Here is an 18,275-nt window from a genome sequence, read left to right on the forward strand (position 1 = left end):
AAGTCATAGATCAAGGTCATGCTGATCACATGACCTTAGACCTTGAGTAGACAGGAGAGGTGACGGTCTCGAGGTTAAAGAGGTGTGCTTGTAACATGTATAACCTCGATTTGTCATATAGCCTTTGGCCTTTGGGTGACATTAAAAGGTCAAATTCTTTTAAAATAGAGAGTTCAAGGAATTGGTTAAAGATATGACTGTGGTTACAGGGAAGGTGATGATAAGGTTACAGAGGACGCTTGATGACCAGACAAAATGGGAGTAAACCAAATGGGAATAAATCGTCTTTTCTTGCATCGACAGCTTTCGCCTCTGTGAGTGGAGCTCTTACAAAAATTGCATCCCTGTCTCTGCTCTTTACGTACACCACATTTACGGGCCTTGTGACCTTTCATCTATGATTTTCACCACTTTTGCCTCAAAAAATGCAAAACAAAATGTCATAATTCAATAGATAAAGCTCATATAAACTGTAAGCGTACAATCGGTTATGACTCCCCTTTAAACATCTGCTTGCTTTGATATTTAGTCTTTCAGGCCATGACAGATAATTTTTTCAATTTCTTTAAGTTCACTCAGTTTTTGGAGTCTGTCTAAAGAGACATTTTGAAATAAGAAATTGCAAACTTCAGATTTAATCTATTTCTAAAACAGATTCAGAATATTTTTTAACTGCTTGATCAAAATGTATCTGCACAATTGTATTAATTTGTTTTTTCTCTTTTTGTAAATTTTGACATTGTAGTAATTGAGGCAGACAAAATAAAGAGCGACAATTTCTACATTTCAAAGAACACATAGCGTGTCACTTTATTAGCTGAAAAGAACACTGAGAAAACATTCAAAAATACATGGCTCGGCTCTTTTGACCACATTACACCCATTTTGGCATCTCTTCACTGGCTTCCTGTCCCAGTGAAATCAGATTTTAAGATTCTGCTACTAGTCTATAAAATTGTTCACAGACTGGCACCTGCCTATGTAGCTTACCTAATTAAACCCTACGTCCCGGCCAGACTTCATGTTCTCAAGGTGCAGGACTACTTAGTGTCCCTAGGGTGAATAAAAAGTCTGCAGGTCACAGAGCTTTCTCTTATCGTGCTTCTGTTCTGTGGAATGATCTCACTGCATCAATACAACAGTCAGATTCTGTAGAGACTTTCAAGTCCAGAATTAAGACGCACTTATTTTCCCTTTCGTTTGGCTAGCTTACTGGCGTAGTATTTTTCTATGCTTTTTACTTTTTTAATTAATTTTATTTGAAAACGGAGTGGGCCACGGCCTCAACTCTATCTATGGGTCTTTTAGTGAAGTTTAGGGCAAGTGGCCAGCGATCTCCTCAGTATTTCTTTTGTTTCTTTTGTTGCTTAATGCTGACAAATTACACTGTATTTGTTGGCTTTCCAATTCTGTTGCTTTTTTCTTTTCTCTCTGTTTGAGGTGTGGCTCCATTCAGAGATGGGTGTGGTATCTGTTCCAGAACTGTCTTGTGCACTGGCAACATTTCCTGTATGTTCATTTTGTGAATTGTTCTGTAATTTGTGTCTGTAGCATGGTCCAAGCAGAGGGTCACCCCTTTGAGTCTGGTCTGCTTGAGGTTTCTTCCTCAGAGGGAGTTTTTCCTTACCACTGTTACTCTAGGAGTTGCTAAGGTTAGACCTTACTTGTGTGAAGCACCTTGAGGCAACGTTGTTGTGATTTGGCGATATATATAAATGAAAATATATTGAAATTAAAATTGAATTAACTTCAGTCACCTTTTCTCAGACTGACGTAAAATATCAAACAGTTAAAATCCTATTTGATTGTGTATCTGTCGGGGATTTGCACCTTCTGTGTAAACGTGCAAGGTGCATATCAACACGTGCTGCAGGTTTTGACCTTCGCTCTGATTTAAACCAGTAAACTGTGTCGCTCCTCTTCCTGGAACGAAACAGTCTGTTAAAAACTCCTCCCTCTTCTTGCTGTTCTCCCAATCAGTGAGTTCTCCTCTGTTCAAACTCCGCCTCCTTCCTCAGTGCTGCTTTTTGTCAGAACACAAAGTGAAACAGTTCAACGTTCACTGAGGCAAAATGGCGCAGCAAAGAATTCAGCTGGACCGAGAAGCACTTTGCTGTTCGATCTGTCTGGATCTACTGAAGGATCCGGTGACTATTCCCTGTGGACACAGTTACTGCATGAACTGCATCAAGAACGGCTGGGATGGAGAGGATCAGAAGAACATCAGCAGCTGTCCTCAGTGTCGGCAGACTTTCACAGTGAGGCCTGTCCTGGTGAAAAACACCATGTTAGCACATGTAGTGGAGGAGTTGAAGAATGTTGAATTTCAAGTTGCTCCTGCTGATCACTGCTACGCTGGACCTGAAGATGTTTCCTGTGATTTGTGCACTGGGAGAAAACCGAAAACCTTCAAGTCCTGTCTGGTGTGTTTGGTCTCTTATTGTATGAAACACCTCCAGCCTCACTATGATGTCGCTCTGTTAAAGAAACACAAGCTGGTGGAGCCCTCGAAGAACCTCCAGGAGAACATCTGCAGGCATCACAGCAAGGTGAAGAAGATGTTTTGTTGTACTGATCAGCAGTGTATCTGTTATCTCTGCTCTTTGGATGAACATAAAGGTCACGACACGGTGTCAGCTGCTGCAGAAAGGACCAAGAGGCAGAGAGAGGTCGAGGTGAGTCGACAGCAAATCCAGCAGAGAATCCAGATCAGAGGTGAGGAGGTGAAGGTGCTCCAGCGAGAGGTGGAGGCCATCAGTCACTCTGCTGAAAAAGCGGTGGGGGACAGTGAGCAGATGTTCACAGATCTGATCCAACTCATTGACAAAAGAAGATCTGATGTGAAGCAGCAGATCAGGTCTCAGCAGAAAATCGAAACGAGTCGAGTCCAAGATCTTCAGGAGAAGCTGGAGCAGGAGATCAGTGATCTGAGGAGGAAAGACGCTGAGCTTCATCAGTTTTCACAGTCAGAGGATCACAACCAGTTTCTCCAAAAATACCCCTCACTGACACGCCTCCCTGAAGATGCAGACTTGCCCAGAATCCAAACACGTCAAAGGTCAAAGTCAAGCTACAGGACATTCTGAGTGAGGAACAGATGCAGATCTCACGTGCACAGACTGAAGTGGATGTTTTACTGCCAGAAGCAGAAACAAAACTCAGAACTGATTTCTTAAAATATTCATGTGAAATCACACTGGATCCAAATACAGCAAACAAACATCTGATATTATCTAAAGAAAACAGAAAAATAAAACCTGTGAGACAGGAACAGTCTTATTCTGATCATCCAGATAGATTTACTGATTGGTCTCAGGTCCTGAGCAGAGAGAGTCTGAGTGGACGTTGTTACTGGGAGGTGCAGTGGAACAGGAAGGGAGTTTATGTTGCAGTTACATACAAGAATATTAAGAGAACAGGATCCGATAGAGAATGTATATTTGGTAACAATCAGATATCCTGGGAGTTAAATTGTTATGGCAGTACATATTATTTCACACCTAACAGTATCCAGACTCCAGTCTCAGGTCCTCCATCGTCCAGACTCGGAGTGTATCTGAATCACATAGCAGGTCTTTTGTCCTTCTACAGCGTCTCTAAAACCATGACTCTCCTCCACAGAGTCCAGACCACATTCACTCAGCCGCTCCATGTTGGACTTTGGGTTTTTAATGGAGACACCGCTGAGATCTGTGAGCTCAAATAGAGGAAATAAATTTCAAATCAAAGACTGATGACGCCAAATGATACAACACTATTTTTATTTTTATTTTCACCAGTTTTGCCTCAAAAAATGCACAATGCACAACACAAATGGACATTTAAGAAATTTTATTGTCGATTTCACGTTGTGGCAGCTGTCAGCTGAGGAGTCAGAAAGTCTCCAACAACATCATTAAACTTTTCTGATTCGTTGCTGTTTCAGACTAATTCATACTTTCACAGTTAATTTGACAGTTTTTCTTGAAGTGCAAACAGTTGATGTGTGTTGACAAAACAAATGTTATCAGAATGTACCAAGAACTTGTCCCAAAGCAACATTTGCCAGTGGGGGATTTTGTGCTCTCAGATCACTCTTGTTTTGTTTGTTTGTGTCCTTTTTTCCTGAGAGTCCGTTGCTTTTTCTGATGTGCTCTTCGCTGAGGTCACCTGACACTTAAAGAATGTAGTCGGGGACAAGAGAGATTATTTTCAGTTTGTTTTAGTTTGCGTTCATACATATACAGTATAGTTGTGTTGTTTTCCTTTCTTTTATTTTTCTTTTTTTGTGAAAGTGAGCATTGTGTGGCTCTAACAGACTGTTTGATCTACTCATATTTGCTGCAATGAAGAATATTTTTATGTCCTGGATCAATGATCAGCCTCCTACTAAAGATAATTAATGTTGGATATAATTATGGAACACTTTCTTCACTCTTCAAAGGGACACTTTGTGAGGCTCTTGACCCCATATCTCCAGTTTTTGAACTCTTCAGAGGCTTCAGTATGTTCGAGTTTTACTCTGGACTAACTTTTGGACTCCACTTTTTGCACCTTATTTATTTGAGCAGTTCAATCTTTTATTGGATATAAGCCTTTATAACGTGCTGAGATTTTTTTGTTTCTTTGTTGATGTCTCGTCATAAAAAGTAAAAAAACAGCAACAATAACAACAACAACAACATCAGTTAAATAAATGTATCTCTAAATTTAAAAAGTTGCACATTTGCATTTCCCCCTTTCAAGGTTGGACAAACATATAACTCCTTTTGACTTGTGGCTGTTGTCTTGGTGGCTTCCCTCACTTGTGTCCTTTTTGCAGTCACTAAATTTTTGAGAACCTCTTTCTTCAGACAGATTTACCACATGGTGTCATATTGTTTTATAAATCCTTGATCCATGAATATATTTTATTAGAGCATATAAAAGCTGCTCAGAAAGATCCAAACAGGTTATAAAGACAAAGACAGGACATACAAAGTATTAGAGAACATTTTGTAAATGGGATGAAAAACTGTAAACCATAATTCTCTAAGGCCCAAATCTGTCTCTGTTATATGTTAGCCAGTCTGTTGGGTGAAAAACTCAAAACCGACACACTGTTTGTTTGCCAGTTTTTTCCATGCAACATATAAAATTGCCTGAATATTTACACTACAATTTTTAAAAGCAAAATTTTAACTGTTTCTTTAAATTACATTCTAAATCCTGTCGCTCACAACAGAGTTTCAGAGCTCATGCTAATGTTAGCATGTTAACTTCACTTCTTGTGACACAAGTGACTTTTTATGCTAATGTTAGCATGCTATCATCACATTGTGTGACACTTGTAACCTTTCAAGGCACATGAATGATTAATTAACCAAACTGTTTGTGAATCACATCTTAAAATGCTCTGCTGAACATATTACCTCATGGGAAATGATTAAAAAGAGAAATGTCTTAAAGTACAATATTATAAAATACCATCAGTGGTTACAGTGTGTGTTTACTTTCTGCACAGTAAACTGACACCTACACAGCAAAAGCAGAAGTTCAGAATTCAAACCCACAATGTTGTTTTTCACACAAAGTGTGTGTACGTTGCCGCAGAGTGGCGTGGTGTCCAAGTGGTTCATGCACCTGCTTCTCAAACAAAAGGTTCCTGGTTCAAGGCCACCTGTCATCATTCTCCATATAATTTGGAGTTGTATCAGAAAGGGAATGGGATGAGAGGTGCTGCAAAGAGAAATGTGTAAAACTGTCCAAACATAGGTGCGCCAAGCTTGTGGCGTCATATTCAAGAAGACTTGAGGCTGTAATGTGCGCCAAAGGTGCATCAACAAAGCATTGAGCAAAGGGTGTGAAGACTTATGTACACATGATTTCTTAGTTTTTTATTTATAATAAATGAGCAAAAAAAAACAAAAAACTTTTTATGCTGTCATTATGGGGTGTTGTGAGTAGAATCTGAAGGGAAAGATTAATTTACTCCATTATGGAATAAGACTGTAACAGAACAAAATGTGGAACAAACTGAAGTTCTGTGAATAGTTTCTGAATGCACTGTATATGCATACACTGATTAATACATACATACGTAGGAAAGCAAAATGTCCCATATTGTGATGTTTAACACTGAGGAATCGTAATAGATGCAGCCTATGGCAACCCTGCATCTGTAAGAAAATCTTTTACTGTGTGTAGTGGGGTGTAAATTTGTCAATTTGTTATAGAAAGCCCCATCAGTATTCGATGCAAGATGCATACACTTATACATTCAGAGAGGGGAGGATGATCATAGAATGACGCGTACTGTAATGTTGAATACTCAGGAACCATAATACATACAGCCTTTTGCAACCCTGCATCATCTGTAAGATAATCATTTACTGTGTGTAGTAATTCCAGAACCCACCCACATATGTGTGCCATATGTGTGTAAATCGGACTGAAAAACTTCAATTTTGACCTTTAACCTCAATGATCTTGATAGAATTGTCTTGTGGTAAAACAAACCTTAAAAGGCAGTTTGGGGGTGCCGTGTTACCAGTCAGTTTACGCTGCTGTCCTCACTTGTGGCCATGAACTTTGGGTACTGAATGAAAGAAAAAAGGTCAGAAACAAGGTTCCTTCATCGGGTATCTGGGCTTAACTCCTGGACAGCATGAAAAACTCCAATAGTTGATTGATTTGCATGTTTGATGGTGGGTGGAACCAACATGTGATGAGGTTCACGACCTGATGAACCACATTCATTCTCTGGTGTATTTACAGAGTGCAAAACTCAACTGTGGATGCTTGTTGGGACAATTTTGAAAGTTTACTACATATACAAAATAACTAGAAGATTCTTTTAATTGGTGGAGATTTTAAAATGGATTTTTTCCCCCCACCCATTTAAATGGAGGATTCTTTCCGATTTCTTAGATACATTATTTGTACGGTTCCTTTTTCCCCTGATTTCACATCCAGTCAGGATCACCCCTTCTTGTGCCACATTAATTGACAATATCATCAGACATGAAATCGAGCACATTGTTCAAACTGGTTTATTGATAAATGACATCAGTGATCATCTGCCTGTTTTTACTTTCTTTGGTTTACAGCCAACAAAATATGAGATCTTAAATCAGCCACATACTTCCGAGTCAGAAGTGAGAAAACAATTCACGAATTCAGAGGTGAACTTTTAAAGCAAGACGGGTCTGGATTTTATGTCGCTGATGTGAATGAAGTTCTTAGTTACTAACTTTGTTAAGTTCGTATCTTTGGTGCTTTTGAAATTGAGTAATCAGTAAAGTAACTAAGTTACTTTTTCAAGGAGTAATCACTAATCAGTAATTGGATTACTTTTCAAAGTAACTTTGGCAACACTGTTTACACAGTTAGTGAACATGATGACATGATGACACCATCTGACATGCTTCCAAAAAAAGGTCTCTGCTTTGCTCCATTGCATCACTTATTTCACTGTGTGTTGTTTGTGGACTGGCTCATCCTGAGTCGCTCTACAATCTTTCTTTACTATCCCAGTGTTTCTTTGTAACATTGAACATTTTAAAATCCATTCTCCTTTATTAGTGCTGAAACACTCCTCTTACTGGAATCATCTCATGTTTCACACAGTATTTCCTTGTTCCCTTCATTGAGCGTCATGTTTGATGATGGGTGTAACCAACATGTGACGAGGTGCAAGACCTGATGAACCACATTTTCTGGAGATCTTTCAGTCCGTGAACAACACATGATCAGTGCTACATTATTTCAGAGAACAGACTGCTTGAAGTGAAGCTGTTTGATGCTCACTGAGGAGAAATGGCACAAGGAGGAATTCAGCTGGACCAAGAAGCACTTTGCTGTTCGATCTGTCTGGATCTACTGAAGGACCCAGTGACTATTCCCTGTGGACACAGTTACTGCATGAACTGTATTCGAAATTTATGGGACAGACATTATCAGACGAGAACTCACAGCTGTCCTCAGTGTCGGCAGACTTTCACAGTGAGGCCTGTCCTGGTGAAAAACACCATGTTAGCACATTTAGTGGAGGAGTTGAAGAATATTGGACTCCAAGCTGCTCCTGTTGATCACTGCTACGCTGGACCTGAAGATGTTTCCTGTGATTTGTGCACTGGGAGAAAACTAAAAGCCTTCAAGTCCTGTCTGGTGTGTTTGGTCTCTTACTGTGAGAAACACCTCCAGCCTCACTATGATGTCGCTCCATTAAAGAAACACAAGCTGGTGGAGCCCTTAAAGAACCTCCAGCAGAACATCTGCAGTCATCACAACGAGGTGATGAAGATGTTCTGTCGTACTGATCAGCAGTGTATCTGTTATCTCTGCTCTGTGGATGAACATAAAGGTCACGACACGGTGTCAGCTGCTGCACAAAGGACCAAGAGGCAGAGAGAGGTCGAGGTGAGACGACAGCAAATCCAGGAGAGAATCCAGATCAGAGGTGAGGAGGTGAAGGTCGTCCAACGAGATGTGGATCCCATCAGTCACTCTGCTGATAAAGCGGTGGGGGACAGTGAGAAGATGTTCACAGGTCTGATCCAACTCATTGACAAAAGATCTGATGTGAAGCAGCAGATCAGGTCTCAGCAGAAAATCGAAACGAGTCGAGTCCAAGATCTTCAGGAGAAGCTGGAGCAGGAGATCAGTGATCTGAGGAGGAAAGAAGCTGAGCTTCATCAGCTTTCACAATCAGAGGATCACAACCAGTTTCTCCAAAAATACCCCTCACTGACATGCCTTCCTGAAGATGCAGACTCACCCAGAATCCAAACACGTCCTCTGAGGTACTTTGAGGATGTGACGGCGGCCGTGTCAAAGGTCAAAGTCAAGTTACAGGACATTGTGAGTGAGGAACAGATGCAGATCTCACGTGCACAGACTGAAGTGGATGTTTTACTGCCAGAAGCAGAACCAAAACTCAGAACTGATTTCTTCAAATATTCATGTGAAATCACACTGGATCCTAATACAGCAAAGAAATATCTGATATTATCTGAAGGAAACAGAAAAATAAAACCAGTGGAGCAAAAACAGTGTTATTCTGATCATCCAGGTAGATTTAATGATTGGTGGCAGGTCCTGAGCAGAGAGAGTCTGAGTGGACGTTGTTACTGGGAGGTGGAGTGGAACGGGAAGGGAGTTTCTGTTGCAGTTACATACAAGAATATTAAGAGAACAGGATCCAAGAGACAATGTGTATTTGGCAACAATCAGATATCCTGGGCATTACATTATTATGGCAGTGGTTATTATTTCAGAAATAAGCGTATCCAGACTCCAGTCTCAGGTCGTCTGTCGTCCAGACTCGGAGTGTATCTGGATCACAGTGCAGGTCTTCTGTCCTTCTACAGCGTCTCTAAAACCATGACTCTCCTCCACAGAGTCCAGACCACATTCACTCAGCCGCTCCATGTTGGACTTGCGGTTCATAATTTTGGAGACACTGCTGAGATCTGTGAGCTCAAATAGAGGAAATTATTTTCAGATCAAGTCTGATGACACCAAACGATACAACACTGAAACCAAACACTGACAATATTCACACCAAACCAATACAACACAATTTTTATTTTCACCGGTTTTGCCTCAAAAAAATGCACAATAAAATATAATGTCATCTGCTGCAGATTTATTTAAGATGTTTGATCATCGTCGTCACATTGTGGCATCTGTCAGCTGAGGAGGCAGAAAGTCTACAACAACAAGATCAGTCTTTTCCTGATTTACTGTGCGTTTCACAACCAAAGAACACTTAATGTAAATGTATGACGTTACCGATAGCAACCACTTTAATCACCATCCTGGTTTAGTTTTTTCTCTATTTGTGAGTTTTTGAATTGCTAGAACCTTAAATGACAAAGCTAAAGGTTTAACTTCATCAAAATGTGTTTGCATCATTTTATTTCTTTTTTCTTTCTTCAGAAGTGTGTGACATTATTGTTTCATTTCACACATTTACATTCTTTGTGTGTGTGTTTGTGTGTGTATGTGAAATGTGAACATTTAACAACAGTACAAGAATGAATAAAGGTTTTTAAAGTATTATTTTGTTTCATTCAGTTAGTTTCATCACATAAAGTTCTATTTTACAGAAATAAGATGATATTTCAATTTGCCCAGACAATTTCAATATCTGTAAGCTCGATCCGAGCAGATGCTTTGGAATACATAAAATGTGACAGGACATGAATGCAGCATCAGAAAACGTTTCGGATTTTGTGGTAAAACAACCAAAAAAAAAACTTCATTCAGCTTCATTATGTTTGCTGTAAAACTTTCAAATAATTTCATAACTATTCAGTCTGCATCATCTGTGTGAAGACACCAGCTGCTGATCATTAATAGCAGTTAGCATGTAAGCTAATGGCTGACCCACTGCGCTCTTTGAACTCTCGTTATTACGTGCCATGTGTTGAGGACGTACAACTGTAACACTGAGGCACAAAGTCGACATGGAGTTCCCCACGAATCATTAAATCTGAACTGAGGTGAAATTTCAACTGAGCATCTGTTTTGTATTTCAGGGTGTTTTGCTTTTCAGCCCTCTAAAGGAATTCAGTTCAATGACTCAGCACTATTTGTGCATATATGAACACTCCAACCCGATTCAGACCTCCTTATAACAGACCAAACTGAGAGTACCACGGGAGGTGATCTCAGTATGGTTCACTTAATTTACATATTATGAACATAAAGCGCGCCGGGCTCATTTCACCTTTTTGCGCTGTATTGTAACCTTCTTTGCTTGCCTTAGACAGGTCACATGACTGTAGTCTGAAAACAACAAATAACGCAAAACAGGAGATAAAAGCAGTGCAGTGGAGGCAAATAGAATGTAGTTCCAAGTGGTGAAGCTCAACAGAATGCCCCATAGCAACAGATTCCCCCATGGTTCCATTCTGTCCCCGCCATGTTGGACTGTTTACAACCTGTCAGACCCACTCGGTCTACAGTCAGACCACATGATGTGGCTACCAAAAGAAGCCAAAATCACGGCAGCTGCAGCAGATATGAACGTTTAGTAATTTGTTTTTTGCTTATTCCTTGATCCACTGTCAATTTTGAAGTACTGCCACCTAGAAAGAATGAAGAGGTCTGTAATTTTTATCTTCAATACACTTCAACTGTGAGAGACAGAATCTTAAAAAATAAATTCACCTTTATTCCCACCTGTGGCCTTTCTGTGTGGAGTTTGCATGTTCTCCCCATGTTTGCGTGGGTTTCCTCTGGGTGCTCTGGTTTCCTCCCACATTTAAAGACATGCAAGTTATGTTAATTGGAAACTTTATAACTGTCCAGGTCTCACTTGCAAAAGAGGTCTTAGTCTCAATGGGACATATCTGGTTAAATAAAATAAAATAAATTTGATCACCTACCAAGCAGCAAGAATTCTGGCTTTCACAGACCTGTTAGTTTTTCTTTAAGAAGCCTTCCTATTCTGCACTCTTGACCTGTATTAGTTGCCCCTGTTTGAACTCCACACACTCAATCAATCACACTCCAACCTATCCACCATGGCCAAGACCAAAGAGCTGTCTAAGCACATCAGGGACAAAGTTGAAGACCTGCACAAAGCTTGGATGGGGTACAAGACAATAAGCAACGAGCTTGGTGAGAAAGCAACAATTGTTGGTGTAATTATTAGAAACTGGAAGAAACACAAGATGACTGTCAATCTTACTCAGTCTGGGGCTCCATGCAAGATCTCGCCTTGTGGGATAAGAATGATTTTGAGAAAGCCCAGAACTACACAGGACGACCTGGTCAGTCACCTGAAGAGAGCTGGGACCACAGTCATAAAGATTACATGAGTTAACACACAACACTGTCATGGTTTAAAATCCTGCAGGGCAGCAAGGTCCCCCTACTCAAGCCAGCACATGTCCAGGCCCGTTTGAAGTTCATCAGTGACCATCTGGATGATCCAGAGGAGGCATGGGAGAAGATCATGTGGTCAGATGAGACCAAAATAGAGCTTTTTGGTGTCAAGTCCACTCGCCGTGTTTGGAGGATGAAAACAACCCAAAGAACACCTTCCCATCGGTGAAGTATGGTGGTGGAAACATCATATTTGGGGGTGCTTCACTGCAAAGGGGACAGGACAACTGCACCATATTGAAGGGAGGAGGGATGGGGTCATGTGTTGTGAGATTTTGGCAAACAACCTCTTTTCCTCAGTAAGAGCATTGAAGATGGGTCATGGCTGGGGCTTCCAGCATGACAATGACCCCAAACACACAACCAGGACAACTAAGGAGGGGCTCCGTAAGAAGCATTTCAATGTCCTGGAGTAGCCTCGGCAGTCTCTAGACCTCCAGACCTGATCTCAATAGAAAATCTTTGGAGGGAGCTGAAAGTCAAAACCTGAAAGATCTGGAGATGATCTGCATGGAGGAGTGGACAGAAATCCCTGCGGCAGTCTATGCAAACTTGGTCAAGAACTACAGGAAATGTCTGACCTCTATAATTGCAAACAAATGTTTCTGTTCCAAATATTAAGGTCTGGGTTTTTTGTTGTTGTTTGTTTGTTTTTTTGTGTCAAATGTTTATTTCATGCAATAAAATACTAATGAAGTATTTAAAATCATACAATATGATTTTTTTTTTTTTTTTTTTTTTAGATTCTGTCTCTCACAGTTGAATTGTACCTACAATAAAAAATTACAGACCTCTCCATTCTTTGTCAGTGGGAAAACTTGCAAAATCAGCAGTGGATCAAATTCTTATTTCCCTCAATGCACCTTGAATAAGTAAAAGTCCCTCTGTGTTTGCTCTGGGTGCATTTTTCAGTCAACCCAAAGGAAAAAAAAAAATTAAGCGCTGAAGCTATCCACCGTCCCTTCAGCATTGCGCTCATGACAAAAATAAATCCCATGAATGATCCACCAACACAAAAAAAGCTATGTTAAATTATACTGCTGCTAAATTATACTACTGATGATAATAACATCAACAGTCCAAGATGGCAGCAGCGCTTCCACTGCGCCACCATTGGCCATTGTCTAAAATGCATCAGAGCTTCACCTTTTGATACGATAGTCTCTTTGGTGGAGGACTGAGCACTCTGGAGGAACTACAGTGTGAACAGAAAGAGGACTGAGGCTCCATCAGAGCTGAAGTAGAGCAGAAAAAGAACCTGGTCCTCTTTGAAATTAACTCACAATGTGAACACAAAAAGAACTGACTTCATTTTCTGTTGGTGCACTTCATGGTCCACTTTGAGGACTGAGTTTAATTCTTTTTAAAAAGGTCTAGGTGTGAAAACATGTCAGACTCAAACTCAGAATGTTGTGTTTTCAGTTTTCACATCAACTTTATTCACCTTTTCTCAGACCTATTTAAAGTATAAAACAATTAAAATCCTATTTGACTGTGTATCTGTCAAGGATTTGCACCTTCTGTGTAAACGTGCACGTGCATATCAACAGAGTCCTCAGATGTGCAGCAGGTTTTTGACCTTTGCTTTGATATAAACCAGTAAACTGTGTAGCTCCTCTTCCTGTAATGAAGTGGTGTCTGAAAACTCCTCCCTCTTCTTGCTGTTCTCCCGATCAGTGAGTTCTCCTCTGTTCAAACTCCACCTCCTTCCTCAGTTATGCTTGATGTCAGAACACAAAGTGAAACTGTTCAACGTTCACTGAGGTAAAATGGCACAGCAAAGAATTCAGCTGGACCGAGAAGCACTTTGCTGTTCGATCTGTCTGGATCTACTGAAGGATCCAGTGACTATTCCCTGTGGACACAGTTACTGCATGAACTGCATCAAGAATGTCTGGGATGGAGAGGATCAGAAGAACATCAGCAGCTGTCCTCAGTGTCGGCAGACTTTTGCAGTGAGGCCTGTCCTGGTGAAAAACACCATGTTAGCACATTTAGTGGAGGAGTTGAAGAAAGTTGGTCTCCAAGCTGCTCTTGCTGATCACTGCTACGCTGGACCTGAAGATGTTTCCTGTGATTTGTGGACTGGGAGAAAACTGAAAGCCTTCAAGTCCTGTCTGGTGTGTTTGGTCTCTTATTGTGAGAAACACCTCCAGCCTCACTATGATGTCGCTCCGTTAAAGAAACACAAGCTGGTGGAGCCCTCGTAGAACCTCTAGGAGGACATCTGCAGTCATCACAACGAGGTGATGAAGATGTTCTGTCGTACTGATCAGCAGTGTATCTGTTATCTCTGCTCTGTGGATGAACATAAAGGTCACGACACGGTGTCAGCTGCTGCAGAAAGGACCAAGAGGCAGAGAGAGGTCGAGGTGAGACGACAGCAAATCCAGCAGAGAATCCAGATCAGAGGTGAGGAGGTGAAGGTGCTCCAGCGAGAGGTGGAGGCCATCAGTCACTCTGCTGAAAAAGCAGTGGAGGACAGTGAGAAGATGTTCACAGATCTGATTCGACTCATTGACAAAAGATCTGATGTGAAGCAGCAGATCAGGTCTCAGCAGAAAATCAAAATGAGTCGAGTACAAGATCTTCAGGAGAAGCTGGAGCAGGAGATCAGTGATCTGATGAGGAAAGACGCTGAGCTTCATCAGCTTTCACAATCAGAAGATCACAACCAGTTTCTCCAAAAATACCCCTCACTGACACGCCTCCCTGAAGCTACAGACTCACCCAGAATCCAAACACGTCCTCTGAGGTATTTTGAGGATGTGACGACGGCCGTGTCAAAGGTCAAAGTCAAGCTACAGGACATTCTGAGTGAGGAACAGATGCAGATCTCACGTGCACAGACTAAAGTGGATGTTTTACTGTCAGAAGCAGAAACAAAACTCAGAACTGATTTCTTAAAATATTCATGTGAAATCACACTGGATCCAAATACATCAAACAAACATCTGATATTATCTGAAGGAAACAGAAAATAAAATGTCTGGATCAGAAACTGTCTTATTCTGATCATCCAGATAGATTTACTGATTGGTGGCAGGTCCTGAGCAGAGAGAGTCTGAGTGGACGTTGTTACTGGGAGGTGCAGTGGAACGGGAAGAGAGTTTATGTTGCAGTTACATACAAGAATATTAAGAGAACAGGATCCGAGAGAGAATGTGGATTTGGATTCAATCAGATATCCTGGTTGTTATTTTATTCTGACAGTAGTTATAAATTCAGACATAACAGTATCCTGACTCCAGTCTCAGGTCGTCTGTCGTCCAGACTCGGAGTGTATCTGGATCACAGAGCAGGTCTTCTGTCCTTCTACAGCGTCTCTGAAACCATGACTCTCCTCCACAGAGTCCAGACCACATTCACTCAGCCGCTCCATGTTGGACTTAAGATTATTAATTCTGGAGACACTGCTGAGATCTGTGAGCTGAAATAGAGGAAATAAATGTCAAATCAAACAAAGACTGATGACACCAAACGATACAACACTGAAACTAAACAGACATTCACACCAAACCAAATACAACACAATTTATAGTTGTATTTTCACCAGATTTGCCTTTTAAAAATGCACAACAAAATATGATGTCATCAGCTTCAGATTTATTTAAAAATTTTAATTGTCGTCGTCACGTTGTGGCAGCTGTCAGATGATCCTGCAGCTGAGGAGTCAGAAAGTCTTCAAAAACAGCATGAAACTTTACTGATTTGTTGCTGATTCACACTAATTCATAGTTTATGTAAATGTTACCAATAGCAACCGCTTTGCTCAATCAACTAGTTGACAGACTTTCTTCGTCAGTTCATCGTGTCATTCATAAAACATAATTTTACTGTAATTAAATGAGAAAATGCTTCAGTCTAATTAATTGTTTTGTTCAAAAGATATTTTTAGTTGAGGATAATAATTATACAAAATATTGCTGTGGTGTGTCGTGGACCTTATGTGATGACTGACTTGATTCTTTGGATTTTCAATTTTTTTTTATCCCCTGCTGGCAAAAGGCCCTAAAGGGGATTATATCATGGTGATTTCAATCAACGTTTAGAAGAAATTTTGTATAAATCCTTGTTTTATAGGCTGGTAATATGCATATTATCATTTTGTTCGAGTGCTCTTCCCTGAGGTCACCTGACTGAAAGAATGTAGTCGTAGCTGAAAGAGATTATATTTTCTGTTTGTTTTAGTTTGCATTCATACACATACAGTACAAGTATAGTATAGTTGTGTTGTGTTGTTGTTGTGTCGTATATTTGTGTTGTTTTCCTTTCTTTTGAGTATTATTTTTTCTTTTTTTATTGTGAAAGTGAGCATTGTGTGGCTCTGACAGACTATATGATCTACTTACATATTTGCTGCAAGGAAGAATAATTTTATGTCATGGATCAATGATAAGCCTCCTACTAAAGTTAATTAATGTTGGATAGAATTATGGAACGCTTGCTTCACTCTTCAATGAGACACTTTATGAGGATCCAGAGGATCCAAAGGTTTTAAGGTGGCAGTAATTAAACCATTACTTAAAAAGCCATCACTTGACCCAGCTATATTAGCTAATTATAGGCCAATCTCCAACCTTCCTTTTCTCTCAAAAATTCTTGAAAGGGTAGTTGTAACACAGCTAACTGATCATCTGCAGATAAATGGTCTATTTGAAGAGTTTCAGTCAGGTTTTAGAATTCATCATAGTACAGAAACAGCATTAGTGAAGGTTACAAATGATCTTCTTATGACCTCAGACAGTGGACTCATCTCTGTGCTTGTCCTGTTAGACCTCAGTGCTGCTTTTGATACTGTTGACCATAAAAGTTTATTACAGAGATTAGAGCATGCCATAGGTATTAAAGGCACTGCGCTGCGGTGGTTTGAATCATATTTATCTAATAGATTACAATTTGTTCATGTAAATGGGGAATCTTCTTCACAGACTAAGGTTAATTATGGAGTTCCACAAGGTTCTGTGCTAGGACCAATTTTATTCACTTTATACATGCTTCCCTTAAGCAGTATTATTAGAAAGCATTGCTTAAATTTTCATTGTTACGCAGATGATACCCAGCTTTATCTATCCTTGAAGCCAGAGGACACACACCAATTAGCTAAACTGCAGGATTGTCTTACAGATATAAAGACATGGATGACCTCTAATTTCCTGCTTTTAAACTCAGATAAAACTGAAGTTATTGTACTTGGCCCCATAAATCTTAGAAACATGGTGTCTAACCAGATCCTTACTCTGGATGGCATTACCCTGACCTCTAGTAATACTGTGAGAAATCTTGGAGTCATTTTGATCAGGATATGTCATTCAATGCGCATATTAAACAAATATGTAGGACTGCTTTTTTGCATTTGCGCAATATCTCTAAAATTAGAAAGGTCTTGTCTCAGAATGATGCTGAAAAACTAATTCATGCATTTATTTCCTCTAGGCTGGACTATTGTAGTTCATTACTATCAGGTTGTCCTAAAAGTTCCCTGAAAAGCCTTCAGTTAATTCAAAATGCTGCAGCTAGAGTACTAACGGGGACTAGAAGGAGAGAGCATATCTCACCCATATTGGCCTCTCTTCATTGGCTTCCTGTTAATTCTAGAATAGAATTTAAAATTCTTCTTCTTACTTATAAGGTTTTGAATAATCAGGTCCCATCTTATCTTAGGGACCTCATAGTACCATATCACCCCAATAGAGCGCTTCGCTCTCAGACTGCAGGCTTACTTGTAGTTCCTAGGGTTTGTAAGAGTAGAATGGGAGGCAGAGCCTTCAGCTTTCAGGCTCCTCTCCTGTGGAACCAGCTCCCAATTCAGATCAGGGAGACAGACACCCTCTCTACTTTTAAGATTAGGCTTAAAACTTTCCTTTTTGCTAAAGCTTATAGTTAGGGCTGGATCAGGTGACCCTGAACCATCCCTTAGTTATGCTGCTATAGACTTAGACTGCTGGGGGGGTTCCCATGATGCACTGAGTGTTTCTTTCTCTTTTTGCTCTGTATGCACCACTCTGCATTTAATCATTAGTGATTGATTTTATGCTCCCTTCCACAGCATGTCTTTTTCCTGATTCTCTCCCTCAGCCCCAACCAGTCCCAGCAGAAGACTGCCCCTCCCTGAGCCTGGTTCTGCTGGAGGTTTCTTCCTGTTAAAAGGGAGTTTTTCCTTCCCACTGTCGCCAAGTGTTTGCTCACAGGGGGTCGTTTTGACCGTTGGGGTTTTTCTGTAATTATTGTATGGCTTTGCCTTACAATATAAAGTGCCTTGGGGCAACTGTTTGTTGTGATTTGGTGCTATATAAATAAAATTGATTTGATTTGATTTGATTTGATCTGGACCCCATATCGCCAGTTTTTGAACTCATCAGTGGTTTTAGTACGTTCTAGTATTGCTCTGGACTAACCTTTGACTCCACTTTTTCCAC

General features: G+C 40.3%; 3 protein-coding genes and 1 pseudogene across 4 annotated transcripts in view; all 4 read left to right on the forward strand.

Moving 5' to 3' along the window:
• The window catches only part of otofa (otoferlin a), a 243,711-nt gene that overhangs the window by 76,815 nt on the left and 148,621 nt on the right, over positions 1 to 18,275 (forward strand). The gene's annotated exons all lie outside the window — the stretch shown is intronic.
• Positions 2,059 to 5,715, forward strand: LOC117502585 (tripartite motif-containing protein 16-like). Its single transcript, XM_034161630.1, is given in 2 exon segments — positions 2,059 to 3,033; positions 3,036 to 5,715. Coding segments are annotated over 2 exon segments (1,632 nt in total). The 5' UTR covers positions 2,059 to 2,072; the 3' UTR covers positions 3,707 to 5,715.
• LOC117502580 (tripartite motif-containing protein 16-like) lies at positions 7,666 to 10,154 on the forward strand. 2 transcript variants are annotated; one of them, XM_034161626.1, is made up of 2 exons: positions 7,666 to 9,364; positions 9,411 to 10,154. In XM_034161626.1, exons 1-2 carry the CDS (start codon positions 7,777 to 7,779, stop codon positions 9,509 to 9,511), a joined length of 1,689 nt encoding a protein of 562 aa, XP_034017517.1. In that variant the 5' UTR covers positions 7,666 to 7,776; the 3' UTR covers positions 9,512 to 10,154. The 2 variants fall into 2 exon arrangements, with proteins under 2 accessions (XP_034017517.1, XP_034017518.1); XM_034161627.1 differs by having other exon boundaries at positions 7,666 to 10,154.
• On the forward strand, positions 13,617 to 16,459 carry LOC117502582 (annotated as a pseudogene).

Source organism: Thalassophryne amazonica, chromosome 21, assembly GCF_902500255.1.
Source record: "Thalassophryne amazonica chromosome 21, fThaAma1.1, whole genome shotgun sequence".
In the NCBI taxonomy this organism is placed as follows: Eukaryota; Metazoa; Chordata; class Actinopteri; order Batrachoidiformes; family Batrachoididae; genus Thalassophryne; species Thalassophryne amazonica.